Consider the following 18,258-nt stretch of genomic DNA (forward strand, 5'->3'; position numbering starts at 1 on the left):
GCTGGGAATGGCCAGGAATGATCGGGAATTATCCGGAATGGCCGGGAATGGCTGGGAATGGTCAGGAATGATCGGGAATGGTCGGGAATGATCGGGAATGATCGGGAATGGCCGGGAATGGCCGGGAATGATCGGGAATGATCGGGAATGGCCGGGAATGGCCGGGAATGATCGGGAATTATCGGGAATGATCAGGAATGGCCGGGAATGATCGGGAATGATCGGGAATTATCCGGAATGGCCAGGAATGGTCGGGAATGATCAGGAATGATCGGGAATTATCCGGAATGATCGGGAATGATCGGGAATGATTGATCGGGAATGATCGGGAATGATTGATCGGGAATGATAGGGAATGATTTGGAATGGCCGGGAATGATCGGGAATGGCCGGGAATGATCGGGAATGATTTGGAATGATTAGGAATGATCGGGAATGGCCGGGAATGATCAGGAATGGCCGGGAATGATCGGGAATGGCCGGGAATGGCCAGGAATGATCGGGAATGATCGGGAATGATCGGGAATGATCGGGAATGATCGGCCCCTTTGCTGTGAGGGCGAATCCAGTTCATCCTCCTCCCACTTTTCCTGCTTTTCCTGCTTTTCCTGGTCTCCCTCCCCTCCCGCACCTGCTGCGGGGCCGCTCCATGGTGGAAGGGCTCCAATCCCTCCGGAATTCCCAAAAAATATTCCCAAATGCCGCTGGGATTCCCAAACTGGGCCCAGATCCCTCTGATATTCCCCAAACTCGGCTCAAATCCCTCAGGAGCGGATCCCCAGGCTGGGATCAGATCCCAGGATTCCGATCAGATCCCAGGATTTGGATCAGATCCCTGGATTCCCTCCCCTCACTGCATGCTCATGAATATTAATGAGCGCTTATGAATATTCACGAGCTCAGCCAATCGCAGCCGCGCTCGGGGCCCTGAACCCCTCCCGGCATTCCCAAATTCCCTCAATCCCGGAATTCCCGGCTCCTCCCCCCGGCAGAGCCTCCTCCAGTTCCGCTTTAATTCCAAGGATTTTTATTAATTTCACTGTATTTTAATTTTTATTGTTTTTTATTTCCTGCCCACACCCCGTGCTGAGGGAGGGGGAGGCACCAACCCCACCCCGAGCCGCTCCCGCTTTTCCCAAAAATCCCTGGAAAAGCCCCAGCGGGAAGGGGGACACAAATTCCAGCCCCATCCCTCCCTCTTCCCGCCGGGAAGCTCGGCTCGGGTTGTCCCGCTTTGGGAATTCCAGAGGGTTTGGAGGCAGGAGCAGAGCAAGGAAAACAGTGCTGGGAATACCAGGGGATCCCAGGGAATGCCAGGGAATATCGGGAATCTCCAATGGAGCCGCGTTCCCAGCGCTCCCAGTCCGTCCATCCCGGGGCTCCGCGCTGATCCCTCTCCCAGCGAGGGCTGTGGGGCCTGAGGGTGTCTGGAATTCCTGGAATTCCCGGGAATTCTGGGAATGCTGCGCTCTCCAGAGGGGTCACTCCGTGTCCAGCCGGGAATTCTGGGAATTCTGGGCTCTCCAGAGGGGTCACTCCATGTCCAGCCGGGAATTCCAGGCTCTCCAGAGGGGTCATTCCATGCCCGGCCGGACATCCCGGGGCTTCTCCGGGCTCTCCAGAGGGGTCACTCCGTGTCCAGCCGGGAATTCCAGGCTCTCCGGAGGGGTCACTCCGTGTCCGGCCGGACGCTCCAGGCTCTCCAGAGGGGTCACTCCGTGTCCGGCCGGACGCTCCAGGCTCTCCGGAGGGGTCACTCCGTGTCTGGCCGGACGCTCCAGGCTCTCCAGAGGGGTCACTCCGTGTCCGGCCGGACGCTCCAGGCTCTCCAGAGGGGTCACTCCGTGTCCAGCCGGGAATTCCAGGCTCTCCAGAGGGGTCACTCCGTGTCCGGCCGGACGCTCCGGGCTCTCCGGCCGCGCCTCGTCCATGCCGAAGTCACTCCAGTCGGAAAAGCTCTCCGGGCAGCCCTGGGCGCTTCCCAGCCCGGCCCAGCTGGGAAAAGAGAGCGGGAAAAGGGATCCAGGGAATGTCCGGATCTCCTGGGCAGCTCCATCCCAGGAGGGAGGAAATTCCCATCCCAGGGACATTCCAGCCTCCCTGCCTGGGCTCCTCTGGCCCGGGATCCGCAGGGAGGGAGCCGGGAATTCCCGGGATCAACAGGAAGGAGCCGGGAATTCCCAGGATCCGCAGGGAGGGAGCCAGGAATTCCCGGGCTGCTCCTCCTGTCCCTGTCCCACAATCCCAGCCGGGATACCCCGGTCATTACCTGGCTCCGGGCATGGCCGCGCTGTCCCCGCGCTGTCCCCAGGCCAGCCCCGCGCTGTCCCCGCGCTGTCCCCAGGCCAGCCCCGCGCTGTCCCCGCGCTGTCCCCGCGCGTGCCGCACGATGGCCTGTGTCACCGAGAGCGGCGCCCGGCCCTGCACGCAGGCCTCGATGGCGGCCGGGGGCAGCTGGCTCTGCAGGAACAGGTGCAGGCGGCTGTCGGAGAGCAGCACGGCGCTCTGCAGCACCCTGGGGACACGGGGACATGGGGACACGTCACCCTGGGGTCACGGGGACATGGGGACACGTCACCCTGGGGACACGGGGACACGGGGTCACGTCACCCTGGGGTCACGGGGACACGTCACCCTGGGGACACGGGGACACGGGGTCACGTCACCCTGGGGTCACGGGGACACGTCACCCTGCTGGCATGGTCACCAGCGTCACGCAGCGCTCCGCTGTCACCTCAGCCACCCCTGGGCACTGTCCCCTCCCCTTTCCCAAACCCCAAATCCCAATCTCCAAAACCCCCAAACACCAAACCCCAAATCCCACACCCCAAATCCCAAACCCAGACCCCAAACCCCAAATCCCAAACCCCAAATCCCACACCTCAAATCCCAATCTCCAAAACCCCAAACCCCAAATCCCAAACCCAGACCCCAAATCCCAAATCCCAAACCCCAAATCCCACACCCCAAATCCCAATCTCCAAAACCCCAAACCCCAAATCCCAAACCCAGACCCCAAACCCCAAATCCCAAACCCTAAATCCCACACCCCAAATCCCAATCTCCAAAACCTCAAACCCAGACCCCAAACCACAAATCCCAAACCCCAAATCCCACACCCCAAATCCTAATCTCCAAAACCCCAAACCCCAAACCCCAAACCCAGACCCCAAATCGCAAACCACAAATCCCACACCCCAAATCCCAATCTCCAAAACCCCAAACCCAGACCCCAAACCCCAAATCCCAAACCACAAATCCCAAACCCCAAATCCCACACCCCAAATCCCAATCTCCAAAACCCCAAACCCCAAACCCCAGACCCCAAACCCCAGACCCCAAACAAACCCCAGAGCCCAAATCCCAAACCCAGACCCCAAACCCAGACCCCAAACAAACCCCACACCCCAGACCCCGCTCCCACCTCTCCAGGAAGCGCTGCAGGCCCAGCCGCCGCCTCTCGATGAATTCATCGGCGCTTCCCAGGAAAAACGCGGATTTTCCCGGCAGCTCCGGGACCGGCCTGCGGGATTTGGGGTTTGGGTTTGGGGTTCAGGGTTTGGGGTTGGAGCTCAGAGTTTGGGATTTGGGGACTGGGATTTGGAGTTTGGGATCTGGGGTTTGGGGTTCAGGGTTTGGGGTTGGAGCTCAGAGTTTGGGATTTGGGGACTGGGATTTGGAGTTTGGGATTTGGGGTTTGGGGTTCAGGGTTTGGGGTTGGAGCTCAGAGTTTGGGATTTGGGGACTGGGATTTGGAGTTTGGGATTTGGGGTTTGGATCTGGAGTTTGGGATTTGGGGTTTGGGATTTGGGGTTGGAGTTTGGGATTTGGGGTTTGGATTTGAGGTTGGAGTTTGGGGACTGGGATTTGGAGTTTGGGATTTGGGGTTTGGGATTTGGGGCTGGAGGTTGGGATTTAGGGTTTGGATTTGAGGTTGGAGTTTGGGATTTGGGGACTGGGATTTGGGGTTTGGGATTTGGGGTTCAGGATTTGGGATTTGGGGTTGTATCCCGGGAATTCTCACACCAATCCGGCGTTCCTCTGGAGCTGCCTCCTCAGCCACACGAATTCCCGGTAGCGGCGCCGCACACACGAGGTCTTGGCAGTGAAGGCCTTGCTGTTGGTCTGGAAAAATCCCCGGAATGGGAATTAGCCATGGGAATTATCCATGGGAATTATCCATGGGAATTATCCATGGGAACTGTCCATGGGAATTATCCATGGGAACTGTCCATGGGAATTATCCATGGGAATCAGCCCTGGGAATTTTCTGTGGGATCAAGGGGCTGGATCTGGTCTGGACAGAGGATCCAGGATGGGAATTATCCGTGGGAATTCTCCGTGGGAATTCTCCGTGGGATGGAGGCTCAGGATCTCAGTCCCTGCGGGATCCCCTGGATGCCGGATCCGGGGCGCGATCCCGAGGATTCCCCTCGGGACGATCCCGCTGTGGAGCCCCCGGCGGGGCTGGAAAAGGGGGAGATTCCCATCCCAGCCCCGCTCCCGGCTCACGTGCAGGAAGATCTTGTAATCCACGTAGGAATTCCAGGAGCCCTCGTTCTGCACGCGGGGATCCTGCACCCGCACCGTGGTCAGCTCCTGCGGGAACGGGAACGGGAATGGGAATGGGAATGGGAGAGGGAATGGGAACGGGAATGGGAATGGGAATGGGAATGGGAACGGGAACGGGAATGGGAATGGGAATGGGAACGGGAGCGGGAATGGGAATGGGAATGGGAACGGGAATGGGAATGGGAATGGGAGCGGGAATGGGAACGGGAATGGGAACAGGAATGGGAATGGGAACGGGAACGGGAGCGGGAATGGGAATGGGAATGGGAATGGGAGCAGGAATGGGAATGGGAATGGGAACGGGAATGGGAGCAGGAATGGGAATGGGAACGGGAGCGGGAATGGGAGCAGGAATGGGAATGGGAGCGGGAATGGGAACGGGAATGGGAGCAGGAATGGGAACGGGAATGGGAACGGGAGCGGGAATGGGAGCAGGAATGGGAATGGGAGCAGGAATGGGAACGGGAATGGGAGCGGGAACGGGAGCAGGGGCTCCGGGAACCGGGATCTACCCCCATCCCTGATTTTCCAGTTTCCCAAAAATGGGACTGGCGAGCTCCAAAACCCGGGATCCACCCCATTCCTGCTTTCCCAACTTTCTGAGAATGGCACAGATACCTCCAAACATTCCCATTCCCATTCCCAGCCCCATTATTCCCAGTCCCATTATTCCCATTCCCAGCCCCATTCTCACTCCCATTCCCAGCCCCATTCCCATTCCCACTCCCATTCCCATTCCCAGCCACCCCTGGGCTCAGCCCCATGGACTCCCACGGAAATGGAATTCCCAAGAATTCCAACCGGCCCAAATTCCCGAATTTGGGAATAAACCAGGAAAGCTCCTCACTTCCTCTCGGTTCTCCAACATCCTAGAGCCAGAGCCCAGCAGGAAACATCTGGGAAGAAAAAAAACCAAAGAAAAATGGGATTGAGAAAGAGAAATCCTTGTTTTCCATGGATTCTGCATCCCCCAGAATTCTGGGATGCCGCAGCTTTTGGGAACACTGGAAATCCCTGGAATGTGGGACAAGCCTCGATTAAAGGGGCTCTGGGATTCCCGGTTTGGGGTGGTTTTCCTGAAATTGGGGATTTTCCAAGGCTCTGCTGCCTCTCACCTGCCTGGGACTGGTGTTCCAGGAGAGAATTCCAGGGAAATTCCTGCCAGGGATTGTTATTCCTGCTTATCCCGGGCTCTTTTTTATCCCGATCCATCCCTAAAAACCTTTCCCAACCCCCTGGAAAAGCAGAAGTCCTCTTTTCCATCCAGAGCCAGAAAAACGGGAATGAATCCCATTGACTTCCTGATTTTCCTTGTCGCTGGTGGATTCCCGATTAATAAATCCCATTTATTCCCTGTTTTCCTTGGACACAGCCGCCTCGAAGAGGCTGGAAGTCGCTTTTCCAGGATCCTCATCCCAACACCTTTATCCTTCCTAGGGATGTCCTGCACCACAACGAGTCCCAAAACCCAGGGAAAAGCAGGGAAAAGCGGGAATAAATCCGATTTATTTCTTTCCCAGGCTGCCTGTAAAACAGCGCGGGGGGAATTCCCGAATTCCAGGGAAGGAAAAGTTTGGGAATGGGATCGGAGCTGAGGGCGAGCCCCGGGCCGAGAGAGGCCGCGGCCGGGGGTGAGGCCCAGCCCAGCGCCGCCCCCTCCTCGCGGGAGGTTTGGGGACACCGGGACCCCCCCAGGGGACATCGGGACCCCCCCAGGGGACACCGGGACCCCCCGAGGGGACACCGGGACCCCCAAATCTGTCCCCTCCCCTCAGGGCCCCACTCACCTCGCACAGCGCGCGGCCCCTTTAAGCGGCGGCGGCGGCGCGCGGTTTTATAGCGCGGGTGGGACCGGAAGTTCCGGTGCGGGGCATGATGGGAGTTGTAGTTCGGACTCCGGTGGAGTCCACGCCCCTTTTGGGCGCAGGGAGGGACAGGAAGGGTTTGAAGCTCCTGGAGAGGCTGAGGGAGCTGGGAATGTTGATCCTGGAGAAAAGAGGGATCTGGGGGAACCTTCTGGATCTCCACAAGTCTCTGACAGAGGGCGCAGCCGAAGGGGGTCGGGCTCGGCTCCCAGGGACAGGAGGAGAGGGAACGGCCTCAGGTTTACATCAGCAGGAATTTCTCCATGGAAAGGGAATATAACACCGGCACAGCTGCCCGCGCTGCTGCTGGGTGTCCCCATCCCCAAAAACTCCTGGAAGTGGCACCTGGGGACAGGGCCGATGGTGACACGACGTTGCTGGGGCAACGGTTGGACTTGGCCATCCTCGAGGGCTTTTCCAGCCTGGAGGATTCCAAGATTCCCTGGATAAATTATTTATGGAAGCCGTGAGCGGGAGCCTTCCCTGGGTGCCGGCCCAGGTCAGGCACTGCCAGCGGCACTCGGGGCTCTGCCCTGATGGACAAGGCGGTTTTGAGGCACGACTTAAACTCGAAGACCCGCGAGTTCTTTCCCGCCGTTAAGGATTTCACCATCTAATTAACTTAAGCAGTATTTAATTATTTAATTAACGGCGGGCGGAAGGGAGGGGCAGGACCACCCCCCCGGACTACACCTCCCATCAGGCCCCGCGAGCGCGGCGGACTACACCTCCCGGCGCGCCCCGCGCGCGCGCGCACCCGCCGTTCCGCACGGACTACACCTCCCATCACACCCCGCGCTACCCAACGAAACACAGTGCGGCTTGCTGGCCGCGCTGACTACACCTCCCGGCGCACCCCGCGCGGGCGCGGCGCAGGCGCGGTGCGCGCGGCGGGCAGCGGCGCTGGCCGGGCTCTTTTGTTCAGGGCGGCGGACGGAGCGCGGCCAGGCCCGGGCCCCCCCGACCCCCGAGCGCGCCCCCGCGGCCCTTCCCTCGGACACCGGCGGCGGGGCTGGCCCAGGTCAGCGGGAGCGCGCGGGGGGGGGGGGAGGGGGGGGGGGGGGGGCCGGTGCTGAGGGGGGCGTAGGGGGGCGGGGCGGCCGTGGGGGGAGGGGAGGTGCTGAGGGGAGATGGGGGAGGGGAGGGGGGGGGAAAGGGGGGAGAGGGGATTGAGGGGGGGGGTTGGGGGGCGGGAAGGGGAAAGGGGGATGGGGTCAGGGAGGGGTTTGGGGTCGGTGAGGGGTTTGGGGCTGGGGTCGGTGCAGGGAGGGGTTTGGGGATGGGGTCAGTGAGGGGATGGGGTCAGTGGGGCTGGGATCAGTGAGGGGAGCGATTTGGGGCTGGGGTCAGTATAGGGATGGATTTGGGGCTGGGGTCAGTATAGGGATGGATTTGAGGCTGGGGTCAGGATAGATTTGGGGTCAGGGATGGATTTGGGGCTGAGGTCAGTGAGAGGATTTGGGGTCAGTGCAGGGATTTGGGGCTGGGGTCAGTATAGGGACGGATTTGGGGCTGGGGTCAGTATAGGGATGGATTTGGGGCTGGGGTCAGTATAGGGATGGATTTGGGGCTGGGGTCAGTATAGGGATGGATTTGAGGCTGGGGTCAGTATAGGGATGGATTTGGGGCTGGGGTCAGTATAGGGATGGATTTGAGGCTGGGGTCAGTATAGGGATGGATTTGGGGCTGGGGTCAGTATAGGGATGGATTTGAGGCTGGGGTCAGGATAGATTTGGGGTCAGGGATGGATTTGGGGCTGGGGTCAGTGAGGGGATGGGGTCAGTGAGGGGAGCGATTTGGGGCTGGGGCTAGTGCAGGGATTTGGGGCTGGGGTCAGGATAGATTTGGGGTCAGGGATGGATTTGGGGCTGGGGTCAGGATGGATTTGGAGTCAGGGATGGATTTGGGGCTGGGGTCAGGGATGGATTTGGGGCTGGGGTCAGGATGGATTTGGGGTCAGGAATGGATTTGAGGTGCTGGGGGTCGATGTAGGATCGGTTTGGGGGTTTTGGGATGGGATGTCAGGAATGTTGGGATTTGGGTTCTGGGGGTGCCCCCCAAAAAGGAGCTGCACAGGGGAAAAGGGAGGTCTGGGACTCTGGAATTTTGGGATTTGAGTTTTGGGGTCCAGGAGTTTGGGATTCTGGAATTTTGGGGTGGGGGAGATCCCATGGAGAGAGGAGGGAGAGGAAGGAAAACGGGAAACTGCGGGGTGGAAGTGAGTTTGGGGGGGAAAAGTGGATTTGTGCAGGAGAAAAGGGGATTTTGGGGTTGGGAAAAGGGAATTTGAGAGGAGGGAAAGTGGGATTTGTGAAGGGAAAAGTGGGATTTGTGAGAGGAAAGTGGGATTTGTGAGGAGAAAAGTGAGAGTTGTGAGGGGGAAAATGGGATTTGTGAGGGGAAAAATGGGATTTGTGAGGGGAAGAGTGGGATTTGTGAGGGGAAAAGTGGGATTTGTGAGGGGAAGAGTGGGATTTGTGAGGGAAAAAAGGGGATTTGTGAGGGGAAAAGTGGGATTTGTGAGGGGGAAAGTGGGATTTGTGAGGGGAAAAAGGGGATTTGTGAGGGGAAAAGGGGGATTTGTGAGGGGAAAAGTGGGATTTGTGAGAGGAAAAGTGGGATTTGTGAGGGGAAAGTGGGATTTGTGAGGGGAAGAGTGGGATTCGTGAGGGGGAAAGTGGGATTTGTGAGGGAAAAGTGAGAGTTGTGAGGGGAAAAGTGGGATTTGTGAGGGGAAAAGTGGGATTTGTGAAGGAAAAAGTGGGATTTGTGAAGGAAAAAGTGGGATTTGTGAAGGAAAAAGTGGGATTTGTGAGAGGAAAAGTGGGATTTGTGAAGGAAAAAATGGGATTTGTGAAGGAAAAAGTGGGATTCCTGAGGGGGAAAAAGGGATTTGTGAGAGGAAAAGTGTGATTTTGGGGGACGGGGCTGTAAAAACCCCTTGGAATGAGAGGAAGGGGATCTCCATGGAAAAGCGGGAATCCGGGGCAGGAGCAGGATCGGGGAGGGACAAGCGACAACTTTTGGCGGGAAGCTGGAAAAATCCCGGGAATCCGGGCTTGGGAGAGCTCCTTAGGACAGGAATTCAGGAATTGGGGGCGGAGCTGGATCGGGAATGCGCCGGGAAGCAGCGGGAGCTGTTTGGGGGAATCCTGCTGGAAATCTGGGAATCCCAGCGGGGATTTGTGTGTCTGGGAAAGCTTTTCCCAGGAAAAAAGAGGATTTGGAGTTAGGAATGGCTTGGGGTTGTGCCGGGAATTTTGGGTGGGAAACTCCTGGAATGTGGATGGGGGATGCCAGGGGTGGGTTTGGAAGTGGCTCCTATAAAACTGAGGGGTCCCAGGGGTGAAAAAGTGGGAATTTGGCGGGATAATTGCAGGTTTTGCTGTGGAAGAGGCTGGAAATGCGGGGAAAATTAGGGATAAATCCCAAAATTCCTCTGGAAATTGAGAGGGGAGGGTCGGGCTCGGGATGCTGGAATCCATGGAATTCAGCTGGGGCTGCTCCAGCCCCCAGGAAATGCCTGAAAAAACTGGGAATGGGCTTGGAATGCAGCCCCTCCATCCTTCGGGAATTCATTGTGGGAATCTGGGAAAAACGGACCCCAAAATGCTCAGAATCCAGAGTTTTCCTGGCTCTGAATCCAGAGTTTTTCCAGCTCTGAATCTAGGATTTCCTGGCTGTGAATCCAGGGATTTCCAGGCCCTGAATCCAAGACTTTCTCAGCCCTGAATCCAGGGATTTTCCAGCTCTGAATCCAAGACTTTTCCCAGCCCTGAATCCAAGACTTTTCCCGGCCCTGAATCCAGGGATTTCCCAACCACCACTGTTGGGATTTTCCGGAATTTTTGCTTCCCTGAGCAGCTCTGGCAGCTGCTCTGGAATCCCAGAACGACCCCGGAGATTTCGGGATCCAGGAACGCGCCCTGGATTTCACTGGGATAAACAGCCAAGGGAATTGGAGTTCATAGAAACCCCTGGAATTCCCAAAAATCCCACTTTTCCCACAGAATTCCCATCCCAGGCAGCGCAGGGAGAGAAAACCAGGAAAACCCCAACATCCCTGAGGATTTCCCATCCCAAACAAAGCAGGGAGAGAAAAATTCCCACTTCCCCAAGGGGAGCTCAGAAAAACCTTGGGAACAAAACCAAAACCTGGGGCATCTTTTAGCTGAAAAAATTCCCGTGAAATCGCTGAAATTACACCAAAAAAAATCCCAATTTTTGCTCGGGGGGAGTTCCCAGGCGGAATTCTCGGGTTGATCCCGGGGTTTTTTTTTAATTCCCGGTTTTTTTTCCCGGCGCAGCAGCCCGGGCAAGCGGAGAAGCTGGCCGGCACAATGGGAAAAAAGCAGAACAAGAAAAAGGTGGAAGAGGTGCTGGAGGAGGAGGAGGAGGAGTACGTGGTGGAGAAGGTTCTGGACCGGCGCGTGGTCAAGGGCAAGGTGGAATATCTGCTCAAGTGGAAGGGATTCTCCGAGTGAGTCCCGCCCGGATCCGCGCCTTTCCCGGGAAAACCGCGGGGGAAAAGAGGGAAATCTCGGGGTGTGAGAGGGATTCCTGGCTGCTGGGAAATCCTGGGAAATCCTGGGGTGACCGAGGGAGGTTCTGCTGGGTCTAAGGAATTCGCATCCCGAGCGGGGAGGGAGAGAAAATGCTGGAGAATCCTGGTGTGCCCAAGGAATTCCAGGGTGGCATGGGTAGGAAATCCTGGAAGGTTGTGGTGTTCCCAAGGATTTGCCATCCCTAGCAGGGAGGGAGAGAAAATCCAGGGATTTCCCGGCCCTGAATCCATGGATTTCCCGGCCCTGAATCCATGGATTTCCCAGCCCTGAATCCATGGATTTCCCAGCCCTGAATCCATGGATTTCCCAGCCCTGAATCCAGGGATTTCCCAGCCCTGAATCCATGGATTTCCCAGCCCTGAATCCAGGGATTTCCCAGCCCTGAATCCATGGATTTCCCAGCTCTGAATCCAAGACTTTTCCCAACCCTGAATCCATGGATTTCCCAGCCCTGAATCCATGGATTTCCCAGCCCTGAATCCAGGGATTTCCCAGCCCTGAATCCAGGGATTTCCCAGCCCTGAATCCAGGGATTTCCCAGCCACCACTGTTGGGATTTTCCGGAGTTTTTGCTTCCCTGAGCAGCTCTGGCAGCTGCTCTGGAATCCCAGAACGACCCCGGAGATTTCGGGATCCGGGAACGCGCCCCCGGGAATCCTCCCTCCCCTCCAGGATCCCAAATCCGGGCTCTTCCCGCAAAAAACCAGAGTGGGAAAAAGCAGGGATTTGTCGTTTCCCGGCAGCGAGGACAACACCTGGGAGCCCGAGGAGAACCTGGACTGCCCGGATCTGATCGCGGAATTCCTGCAATCCCAGAAAACCGCCCACGAGAGCGAGAAATCCGAGGGCAGCAAGCGCAAGGCCGAGTCGGACACGGAGGACAAAGGGGAGGAGAGCAAGCCAAAGAAAAAGAAGGAAGAGGTGAGGATGGATCCGGGAAAAAGGATTCCAAGGGGGAAAAAATATCCCTGGGAAAGGGGTTGGGTTTTTTTGGGGCGTTCCAAGGGGTTTTTGTGGAGGGTTGGGAAGGAGGAGGGAGGGAAAAGTGGGAAAATCGCGGGGTTGCCAAGGAATTCCAGCAGGGCAGGGAGGGAAAAGTGGGAAAATCCAGTGTTTCCAAGGATTTCCCATCCCAGGGAAAATCCTGGTGTTCCCAAGGATTTCCCATCCCAGGGAAAATCCTGGTGTTCCCAAGGATTTCCTATCCCAGGGAAAATCCCAGTGTTCCCAAGGATTTCCTATCCCAGGAAAATCCCAGTGTTCCCAAGGAACTCCAAGAGGGCAGGGAGAGAAAATCCTGGGTGGGAAAATCCTGGTGTTCCCAAGGAATTTCAGCGGAGCAGGGAAAGAATATCCTGGAAAATCCCAGTCTGTTCCCAGTCCATTCCAGGTCCATTCCCAGCGGAACCAATTCCCTGTCTCCTGTCCCTCCATCCCTTTCCCACTTTCTCCCTGGCTCCTTCCCTTCCCCAGCTGAACCTTCCCAGCCCCGGGATCATTCCCACATCCCTGCAATTCCATCCTGCTCCTCCCTGGAGGAGAGGAACGGCGCTCCGGGAATTCACCCCTGGAATTTCCCCCCTTTTCCCAGTCGGAGAAACCGCGAGGCTTCGCCCGAGGCTTCGAGCCGGAGCGAATCATCGGAGCCACGGATTCCAGCGGGGAGCTGATGTTCCTGATGAAGTGGTGAGGCCCTGGGGGGGGCTGGCAGCTCTTCCCTCATTCCCAGGAGCATTCCCAGGATCATTCCGTTGCATCGTTCCCTTGGATCGTTCCATGGGATCCGTGGGATCGGGGATTGGGTGGGATCAGGGCTCTGGGGCCGCTCCAGGGAGGGGATGGAGAGGATGGAGCGTGGCCAGGGAAGGGTTTGGAGCTCCTGGAGAGGCTGAGGGAGCTGGGAATGCTGATCCTGGAGAAAAGAGGGACGAGGGGGAACTTTCTGGATCTGCACAAGGGACAGAGAAGGGTTTGGAGCAGCTGAGGGAGCTGGGAAAGTTGATCCTGGAGAAAAGAGGGATCAGGAGGAACCTTCTGAGGTTCCCACCAGGAGGGGACATCAGGCTCTGATCCCAGGGAATGGTCAGGGATCATTGGGTTTAGGGTCAGGGATCCCTGGAACATCCAGAATTCCTCAGGAATTCCATTCTCCTGCTCCCTGATCCCTCCTTTTCCCTCTCCCCGATTCCTTCTCCTCCCCCCGCAGGAAGAACTCGGACGAGACCGACCGGGTGCCGGCCAAGGATCAGGGTCAGGGTCAGGATTAGGGATCAGGGTTTGGGTTTGGGTTCCCTGGAACATCCAGAACCCCTCAGGAATTCCATTCTCATCCCCCATTCCTCCCTCTCCTTTCCCCACAGGAAGAACTCGGACAAGACCAACCTGGTGCCGGCCAAGGATCAGGGTCAGGATCAGGGTTAGGGATCAGGGTTTGGGTTTAGGGTCAGTGTCAGGGATCCCTGGAACATCCCGAACCCCTCAGGAATTCCATTCTCCCGCTCCCTGATCCCTCCTTTTCCCTCTCCCCGCAGGAAGAACTCGGACGAGGCCGACCTGGTGCCGGCCAAGGAGGCCAACATCAAGTGTCCGCAGGTGGTGATCTCGTTCTACGAGGAGCGCCTGACGTGGCACTCGTACCCCTCGGAGGACGATGACAAGAAGGAGGACAAGAACTAATCCCGGCGGCCTTCCGGGTGTTGGTTTTTTTTTTTTTGGGAAGACGATCCGAACTTTTTTGTGGGGTTGTGAGCAAAGGAGGGGGTTTGGAGGTGCCCTTGGAAGAGCCCCCCCAGCCCCAGCCCGGTTTCTGTGCTCCTCTGCTCCCTGCCGTGTCCAGATTCCAAGCAGAATCCCATGGAATTCCCGATTCCCAGCAGAATCCCATGGAATTCCCGATTCCCAGCAGAACCCCGTGGAATTGCAGATTCCATCGGGGAGAGAATGGGGGGGGGGGGGGTGAGGGAGGGAGAATCGAGGGGGATACGGAAACTTTGGGATCGGGTGGGAATTGGGGGCTGGGGAGGGGTCTCAAAGCCCCTTCCGTGAAGGACTCGCCGGGATGGCCGGGCTGGGGATCGGGATCGGGATCGGGATTGGGATTGGGAATGCAGATGGATCCTGCTTCCCTTCCAAAGCCCATCCCAGCAGCCCCCAGCCCCGTTCCCAATAGTGTTAACTCCATTTTTAAGGCGTAGCATGTCTGTAGGTCTTTTGATTTGGAATTTTTTTCATTTCATTTTCCTTTTATTTTCCTTTTTTTTTTTTTATTTTGTTTGTTTCTTTTTTAATTATTCTTTTCCTATTTCCCGGTGTTATCCTTTGGGAAGGGAGGGAGGGATTTTTTTTGGAGGGGGGGGGAGGGAATTCCATCTCTTAATCAAGGAGGGAAATGAGATTTGGTGATGACATTCCCAGATCTTTTCCAGATTTTGGGGGACTTTTTTTGGTTTGGTTGATTTTTTTTTTTTTTAAAAATAACCTGAATTCGGGGAATTTTTCTAAAAAACAAAAAAAAAGCCTGAATTCAGGATAAAAACTCCAATGGATTTAAAAAAAAAAAAAAAGGGAGAAAAAGGAGAAAATCCCAGAGCCACTGAAACTGTGAATGTCCGGAATCTCCGCAGCTGATCCTCGAGCGATTTTTAGGGGGAATTTCTGGGGGGAAAAAGGGGAGGGAATTTTTGGGGGGTGGGAGGGAAAGGGGGAGGAACTTTGTGGAAACTCAACTTTGTGATTCTGTACGGTCCTGCAGCAGAACACCTGCACGGGGAGGGGCGGGGGATGGGTTTTAACCCTTTCATTGCCTTTTCCACCCTTTTCTTTTTCCGTTCGAAGGTGCTATTTCTCCAAATTTTTTGGGGAGGGGGAGGGGAAAAAAATTCCCAAAAAATTCCCCCCAAAAAAAAAAATAATTCCTGAATTTCTGACCGTTCCTTTTCCCACCCTCGGATTTTTCCTGGCCAGCCAGCAGGGAGGGAATGTGGGAGGGAAAAGAAGCCACAGCAGCACAAGGAGAAATCCAATCAATCCCAACTCCTCCCCAAAGCGAGGTCGGGATTCGCTTTCCCAAAACCTTCGGGAAGGGGGGGTGTTTTGATTTTTGAAATCAGATTTATTTCCCAAATCCTGAACTATTTAAGTGACTCCAGGGGGTGGGATCTCGACGTGCATTGTACAAACCTTTTTTTATGAGCATGTGTTTGGGTTCCTGTGCTAAAAATCCGTGTGCAAATGTAAAAATTCGTGTTTGGATTTTAACTTCACACACCGAGCTCTGTCCAGTTTTTATTTTGGGGTTTGATTTTTGGGGGGGGGGGGGATGTTTTCCTGGTTTTGAAATTATTTTTTTTTTTCTTTTGAATTTTTTTTTTTTTTGGTCTCAATAAAATTTTAGATTTATAATCCTGATTTTTTAAAAAAAATTTTTTTTTTTAATCCTTTTTTTTAATCTTTCCCTTCCTCCCTTTTCCTCCAGTGCTGATCCACCAGGTAGAGCAGGACACGGAGGGAAGGTGAGCCCTGAGCTGGGCGAGAGCTATGGAGAAAGGTCTGGAGAAGGTTCCGGAACAGGGTCTGGAGAAGGTTCCGGAGCAGGTTCTCGAGCAGGTTCCAGAGGTTCAGGAGCGTGTTCCGGATCTGGTTCTAGAGTGGGTTCCAGAGGTTCAGAGCGGTTCCAGAGCGGGTTCCGGATCGGGTTCCAGAGCGGGTTCTAGATCGGGTTCCGGATCGGTTCTAGAGCGGGTTCCGGATCGGGTTCTAGCGCGGGTTTACGGAGTGGTTCTAGAGCAGGTTCTAGATCCGGTTCCGGGTCGGGTTCTAGAGCGGGTTCTAGATCCGGTTCCGGAGCTGTTCTAGAGCAGGTTCCAGAGCAGGTTCCGGATCGAGTTCTCAAGCAGGGTCCGGAGAAGGGTCTGGAGAAGGTTCCGGAGCGGGTTCTTGAGAAGGTTCTTGCTTTGAAGAAGGTTCTGGGGAAGGTTCCGACTCTGGAGAAGGTTCCGACTTTGGAGAAGGTTCTGACTCTGGAGAAGGTTCTGACTCTGGAGAAGGTTCTTGCTTTGGAGAAGGTTCTGGAGAAGGTTCTGACTTTGGAGAAGGTTCTGACTTTGGAGAAGGTTCTGGAGAAGGTTCCGACTTTGGAGAAGGTTCCGACTTTGGAGAAGGTTCTGACTCTGGAGAAGGTTCTGACTCTGGAGAAGGTTCTTGCTTTGGAGAAGGTTCTGGAGAAGGTTCTGACTTTGGAGAAGGTTCTGACTCTGGAGAAGGTTCTGGAGAAGGTTCTGACTTTGGAGAAGGTTCTGGAGAAGGTTCCGACTCTGGAGAAGGTTCTGACTTTGGAGAAGGTTCTGGAGAAGGTTCTGACTTTGGAGAAGGTTCTGACTTTGGAGAAGGTTCTGGAGAAGGTTCTGACTTTGGAGAAGGTTCTGACTCTGGAGAAGGTTCTGGAGAAGGTTCTGACTTTGGAGAAGGTTCTGACTTTGGAGAAGGTTCTGGAGAAGGTTCCGACTCTGGAGAAGGTTCTGACTTTGGAGAAGGTTCTGACTCTGGAGAAGGTTCTGACTTTGGAGAAGGTTCTGGAGAAGGTTCTGACTTTGGAGAAGGTTCTGACTTTGGAGAAGGTTCTGGAGAAGGTTCTGACTCTGGAGAAGGTTCTTGCTTCAGAACAGGTTCTGGAGAAGGTTCCTGCTCTGGAGAAGGTTCTGGAGGATGTTCCAGAGCAGGGTCTGGAGTGGGTTCTGGAGATGGTTCTTGCTTTGGAGCAGGACCTGGAGCAGGTTCTGGCTCTGGAGAAGGTTCTGGCTCTGGAGAAGGTTCCGGAGCAGGCTCTGGGTTTCTTTTGGCCTCCAGCCGGGCCGAGAGCCTGAGGCACCGCGGCTCCGTCAGTGAGCGGGGCCACCTCGGCCTGGAGGAGCAGCAGGAGGAGGAGGAGGAGGAGGAAGGCTCCTGGTGGAGGAGAGTGGTTCCTGGATGAGGATGGTGGCTCCTGGAGGAGGAAGAGGAGGATGAAAGTTCCTGGAGGAAGATGATGGCTCCAGGAGGAAGAGGATGGAGGACTGAGCTTCCTCAGAGTCCACAGGCCTCAGGCTCAGGTGGATTTGGGCACAGGGAAGGAGCAGGGAGAGATCCCGGGAGGAGCAGCGGATCCCTGCAGTGGATCCTGGGAAGAGCAGTGGATCTCCGCGGTGGATCCCGGGAGGAGCAGCAGATCCCTGCAGTGGATCCCGGGAGGAGCAGAGATCCCGGGAGGAGCAGCGGGTCCCTGCAGTGGATCCCAGGAAGAGCAGCAGATCCCTGCAGTGGATCCTGGTAAGAGCAGTGGATCCCTGCAGTGGATCCCTTCCCCATGAGCTCCCTGCACGGTCCCAGGGAATCCTTGGGGGGTTTTCTGCCAGCTGGGATCCCATCCCAAGCCAGGCCCTAAGGAATGTCTGGAGTCATCACCTGGGAGGAGAGCAGGAAGCACCTTGGATCCTGTGTGGATCCAGTGTGGATCCCGTGTGGATTTATTGTGGATCCAGTGCAGATCCAGTGTGGGTTTATTGTGGATCCAGTGTGGATTCATTGTGGATCCAGTGTGGATCCAGTGTGGATCCAGTGTGGGTTTATTGTGGATCCAGTGTGGATCCAGTGTGGGTTTATTGTGGATCCAGTGCAGATCCAGTGTGGGTTTATTGTGGATCCAGTGTGGATTTATTGTGGATCCAGTGCAGATCCAGTGTGGATTCATTGTGGATCCAGTGCAGATCCAGTGTGGATTTATTGTGGATCCAGTGTGGATTCATTGTGGATTTATTGTGGATCCAGTGTGGATTCATTGTGGATCCAGTGCAGATCCAGTGTGGATTCATTGCAGACCCTGTGTGGATCTGTTGTGGATCCAGTGTGGATTCATTGTGGATCCAGTGCAGATCCAGTGTGGATTCATTGTGGATCCAGTGCAGATCCAGTGTGGATTCATTGCAGACCCTGTGTGGATCTGTTGTGGATCCAGTGTGGATCCAATGCGGATCCGGTGTGGATTTATTGTGGATTTGTGGCGGATCCTGTGTGGATTTATTGCAGACCCAGTGTGGATCTAATGTGGATCCTGTGTGGATTCATGGTGGATCCCGTGTGGATTTATGGTGGATCCGATGCGGATTCATTCCGGATCCAACTCCCCACATCCCCTTGGCTGAGCTCGGATCCGGATCCGGGAATGAGAAGGGATTTGTGCCCCGGGAGCGCCGGGGCCGGGCTGGGATTCGGGTTGGATTTTC

The 18,258-nt window shown here is 55.8% G+C and overlaps 2 protein-coding genes across 4 annotated transcripts; one reads left to right on the top strand and one right to left on the bottom strand.

The window, feature by feature from the left end:
- Positions 1-1,010: 1,010 nt before the first annotated feature.
- On the bottom strand, positions 1,011-6,417 carry SNX11 (sorting nexin 11). Of its 2 annotated transcripts, none has more exons than XM_014262054.2 (7): positions 6,360-6,417; positions 5,420-5,468; positions 4,513-4,599; positions 4,025-4,125; positions 3,425-3,523; positions 2,270-2,515; positions 1,011-1,995 (listed from the first exon to the last, which is right to left on the bottom strand). In XM_014262054.2, exons 2-7 carry the CDS (start codon positions 5,438-5,440, stop codon positions 1,575-1,577), a joined length of 975 nt encoding a protein of 324 aa, XP_014117529.2. In that variant the 5' UTR covers positions 5,441-5,468; positions 6,360-6,417; the 3' UTR covers positions 1,011-1,574. The 2 variants fall into 2 exon arrangements, with proteins under 2 accessions (XP_014117529.2, XP_014117530.2); XM_014262055.2 differs by lacking the exon at positions 6,360-6,417 and adding an exon at positions 5,688-6,119.
- Positions 6,418-7,331: 914 nt separating this feature from the next.
- On the top strand, positions 7,332-13,937 carry CBX1 (chromobox 1). 2 transcript variants are annotated; one of them, XM_005533518.3, is made up of 5 exons: positions 7,332-7,458; positions 10,745-10,917; positions 11,746-11,923; positions 12,594-12,688; positions 13,534-13,937. In XM_005533518.3, exons 2-5 carry the CDS (start codon positions 10,778-10,780, stop codon positions 13,676-13,678), a joined length of 558 nt encoding a protein of 185 aa, XP_005533575.1. In that variant the 5' UTR covers positions 7,332-7,458; positions 10,745-10,777; the 3' UTR covers positions 13,679-13,937. The 2 variants fall into 2 exon arrangements, with proteins under 2 accessions (XP_005533575.1, XP_087924219.1); XM_088068093.1 differs by having other exon boundaries at positions 7,353-7,458; positions 10,748-10,917.
- The last annotated feature ends 4,321 nt before the right edge of the window (positions 13,938-18,258 follow it).

The sequence above is a fragment of the Pseudopodoces humilis genome, chromosome 29 (assembly GCF_049639895.1).
Source record: "Pseudopodoces humilis isolate 2021_Gansu_Grassland_sample_001 chromosome 29, ASM4963989v1, whole genome shotgun sequence".
NCBI lineage: Eukaryota > Metazoa > Chordata > Aves > Passeriformes > Paridae > Pseudopodoces > Pseudopodoces humilis.

Bases quoted from the DNA above. Each gene is read 5' to 3' on its own strand.
- SNX11 (XM_014262054.2), bottom strand. From the start codon at position 5,440: ATGTTGGAGAACCGAGAGGAA. The intron at 4,600-5,419 runs GTGAGGAGCTTT...CCGTTCCCGCAG, and splicing joins TGTTGGAGAACCGAGAGGAA to GAGCTGACCACGGTGCGGGT. The intron at 3,524-4,024 runs GTGAGAATTCCC...CAAATCCCGCAG, and splicing joins CAGAGGAACGCCGGATTGGT to GCCGGTCCCGGAGCTGCCGG.
- CBX1 (XM_005533518.3), top strand. From the start codon at position 10,778: ATGGGAAAAAAGCAGAACAAGAAAAAGGTGGAAGAGGTGCTGGAGGAG. The intron at 10,918-11,745 runs GTGAGTCCCGCC...GTTTCCCGGCAG, and splicing joins AAGTGGAAGGGATTCTCCGA to CGAGGACAACACCTGGGAGC. The intron at 11,924-12,593 runs GTGAGGATGGAT...CCCTTTTCCCAG, and splicing joins CAAAGAAAAAGAAGGAAGAG to TCGGAGAAACCGCGAGGCTT.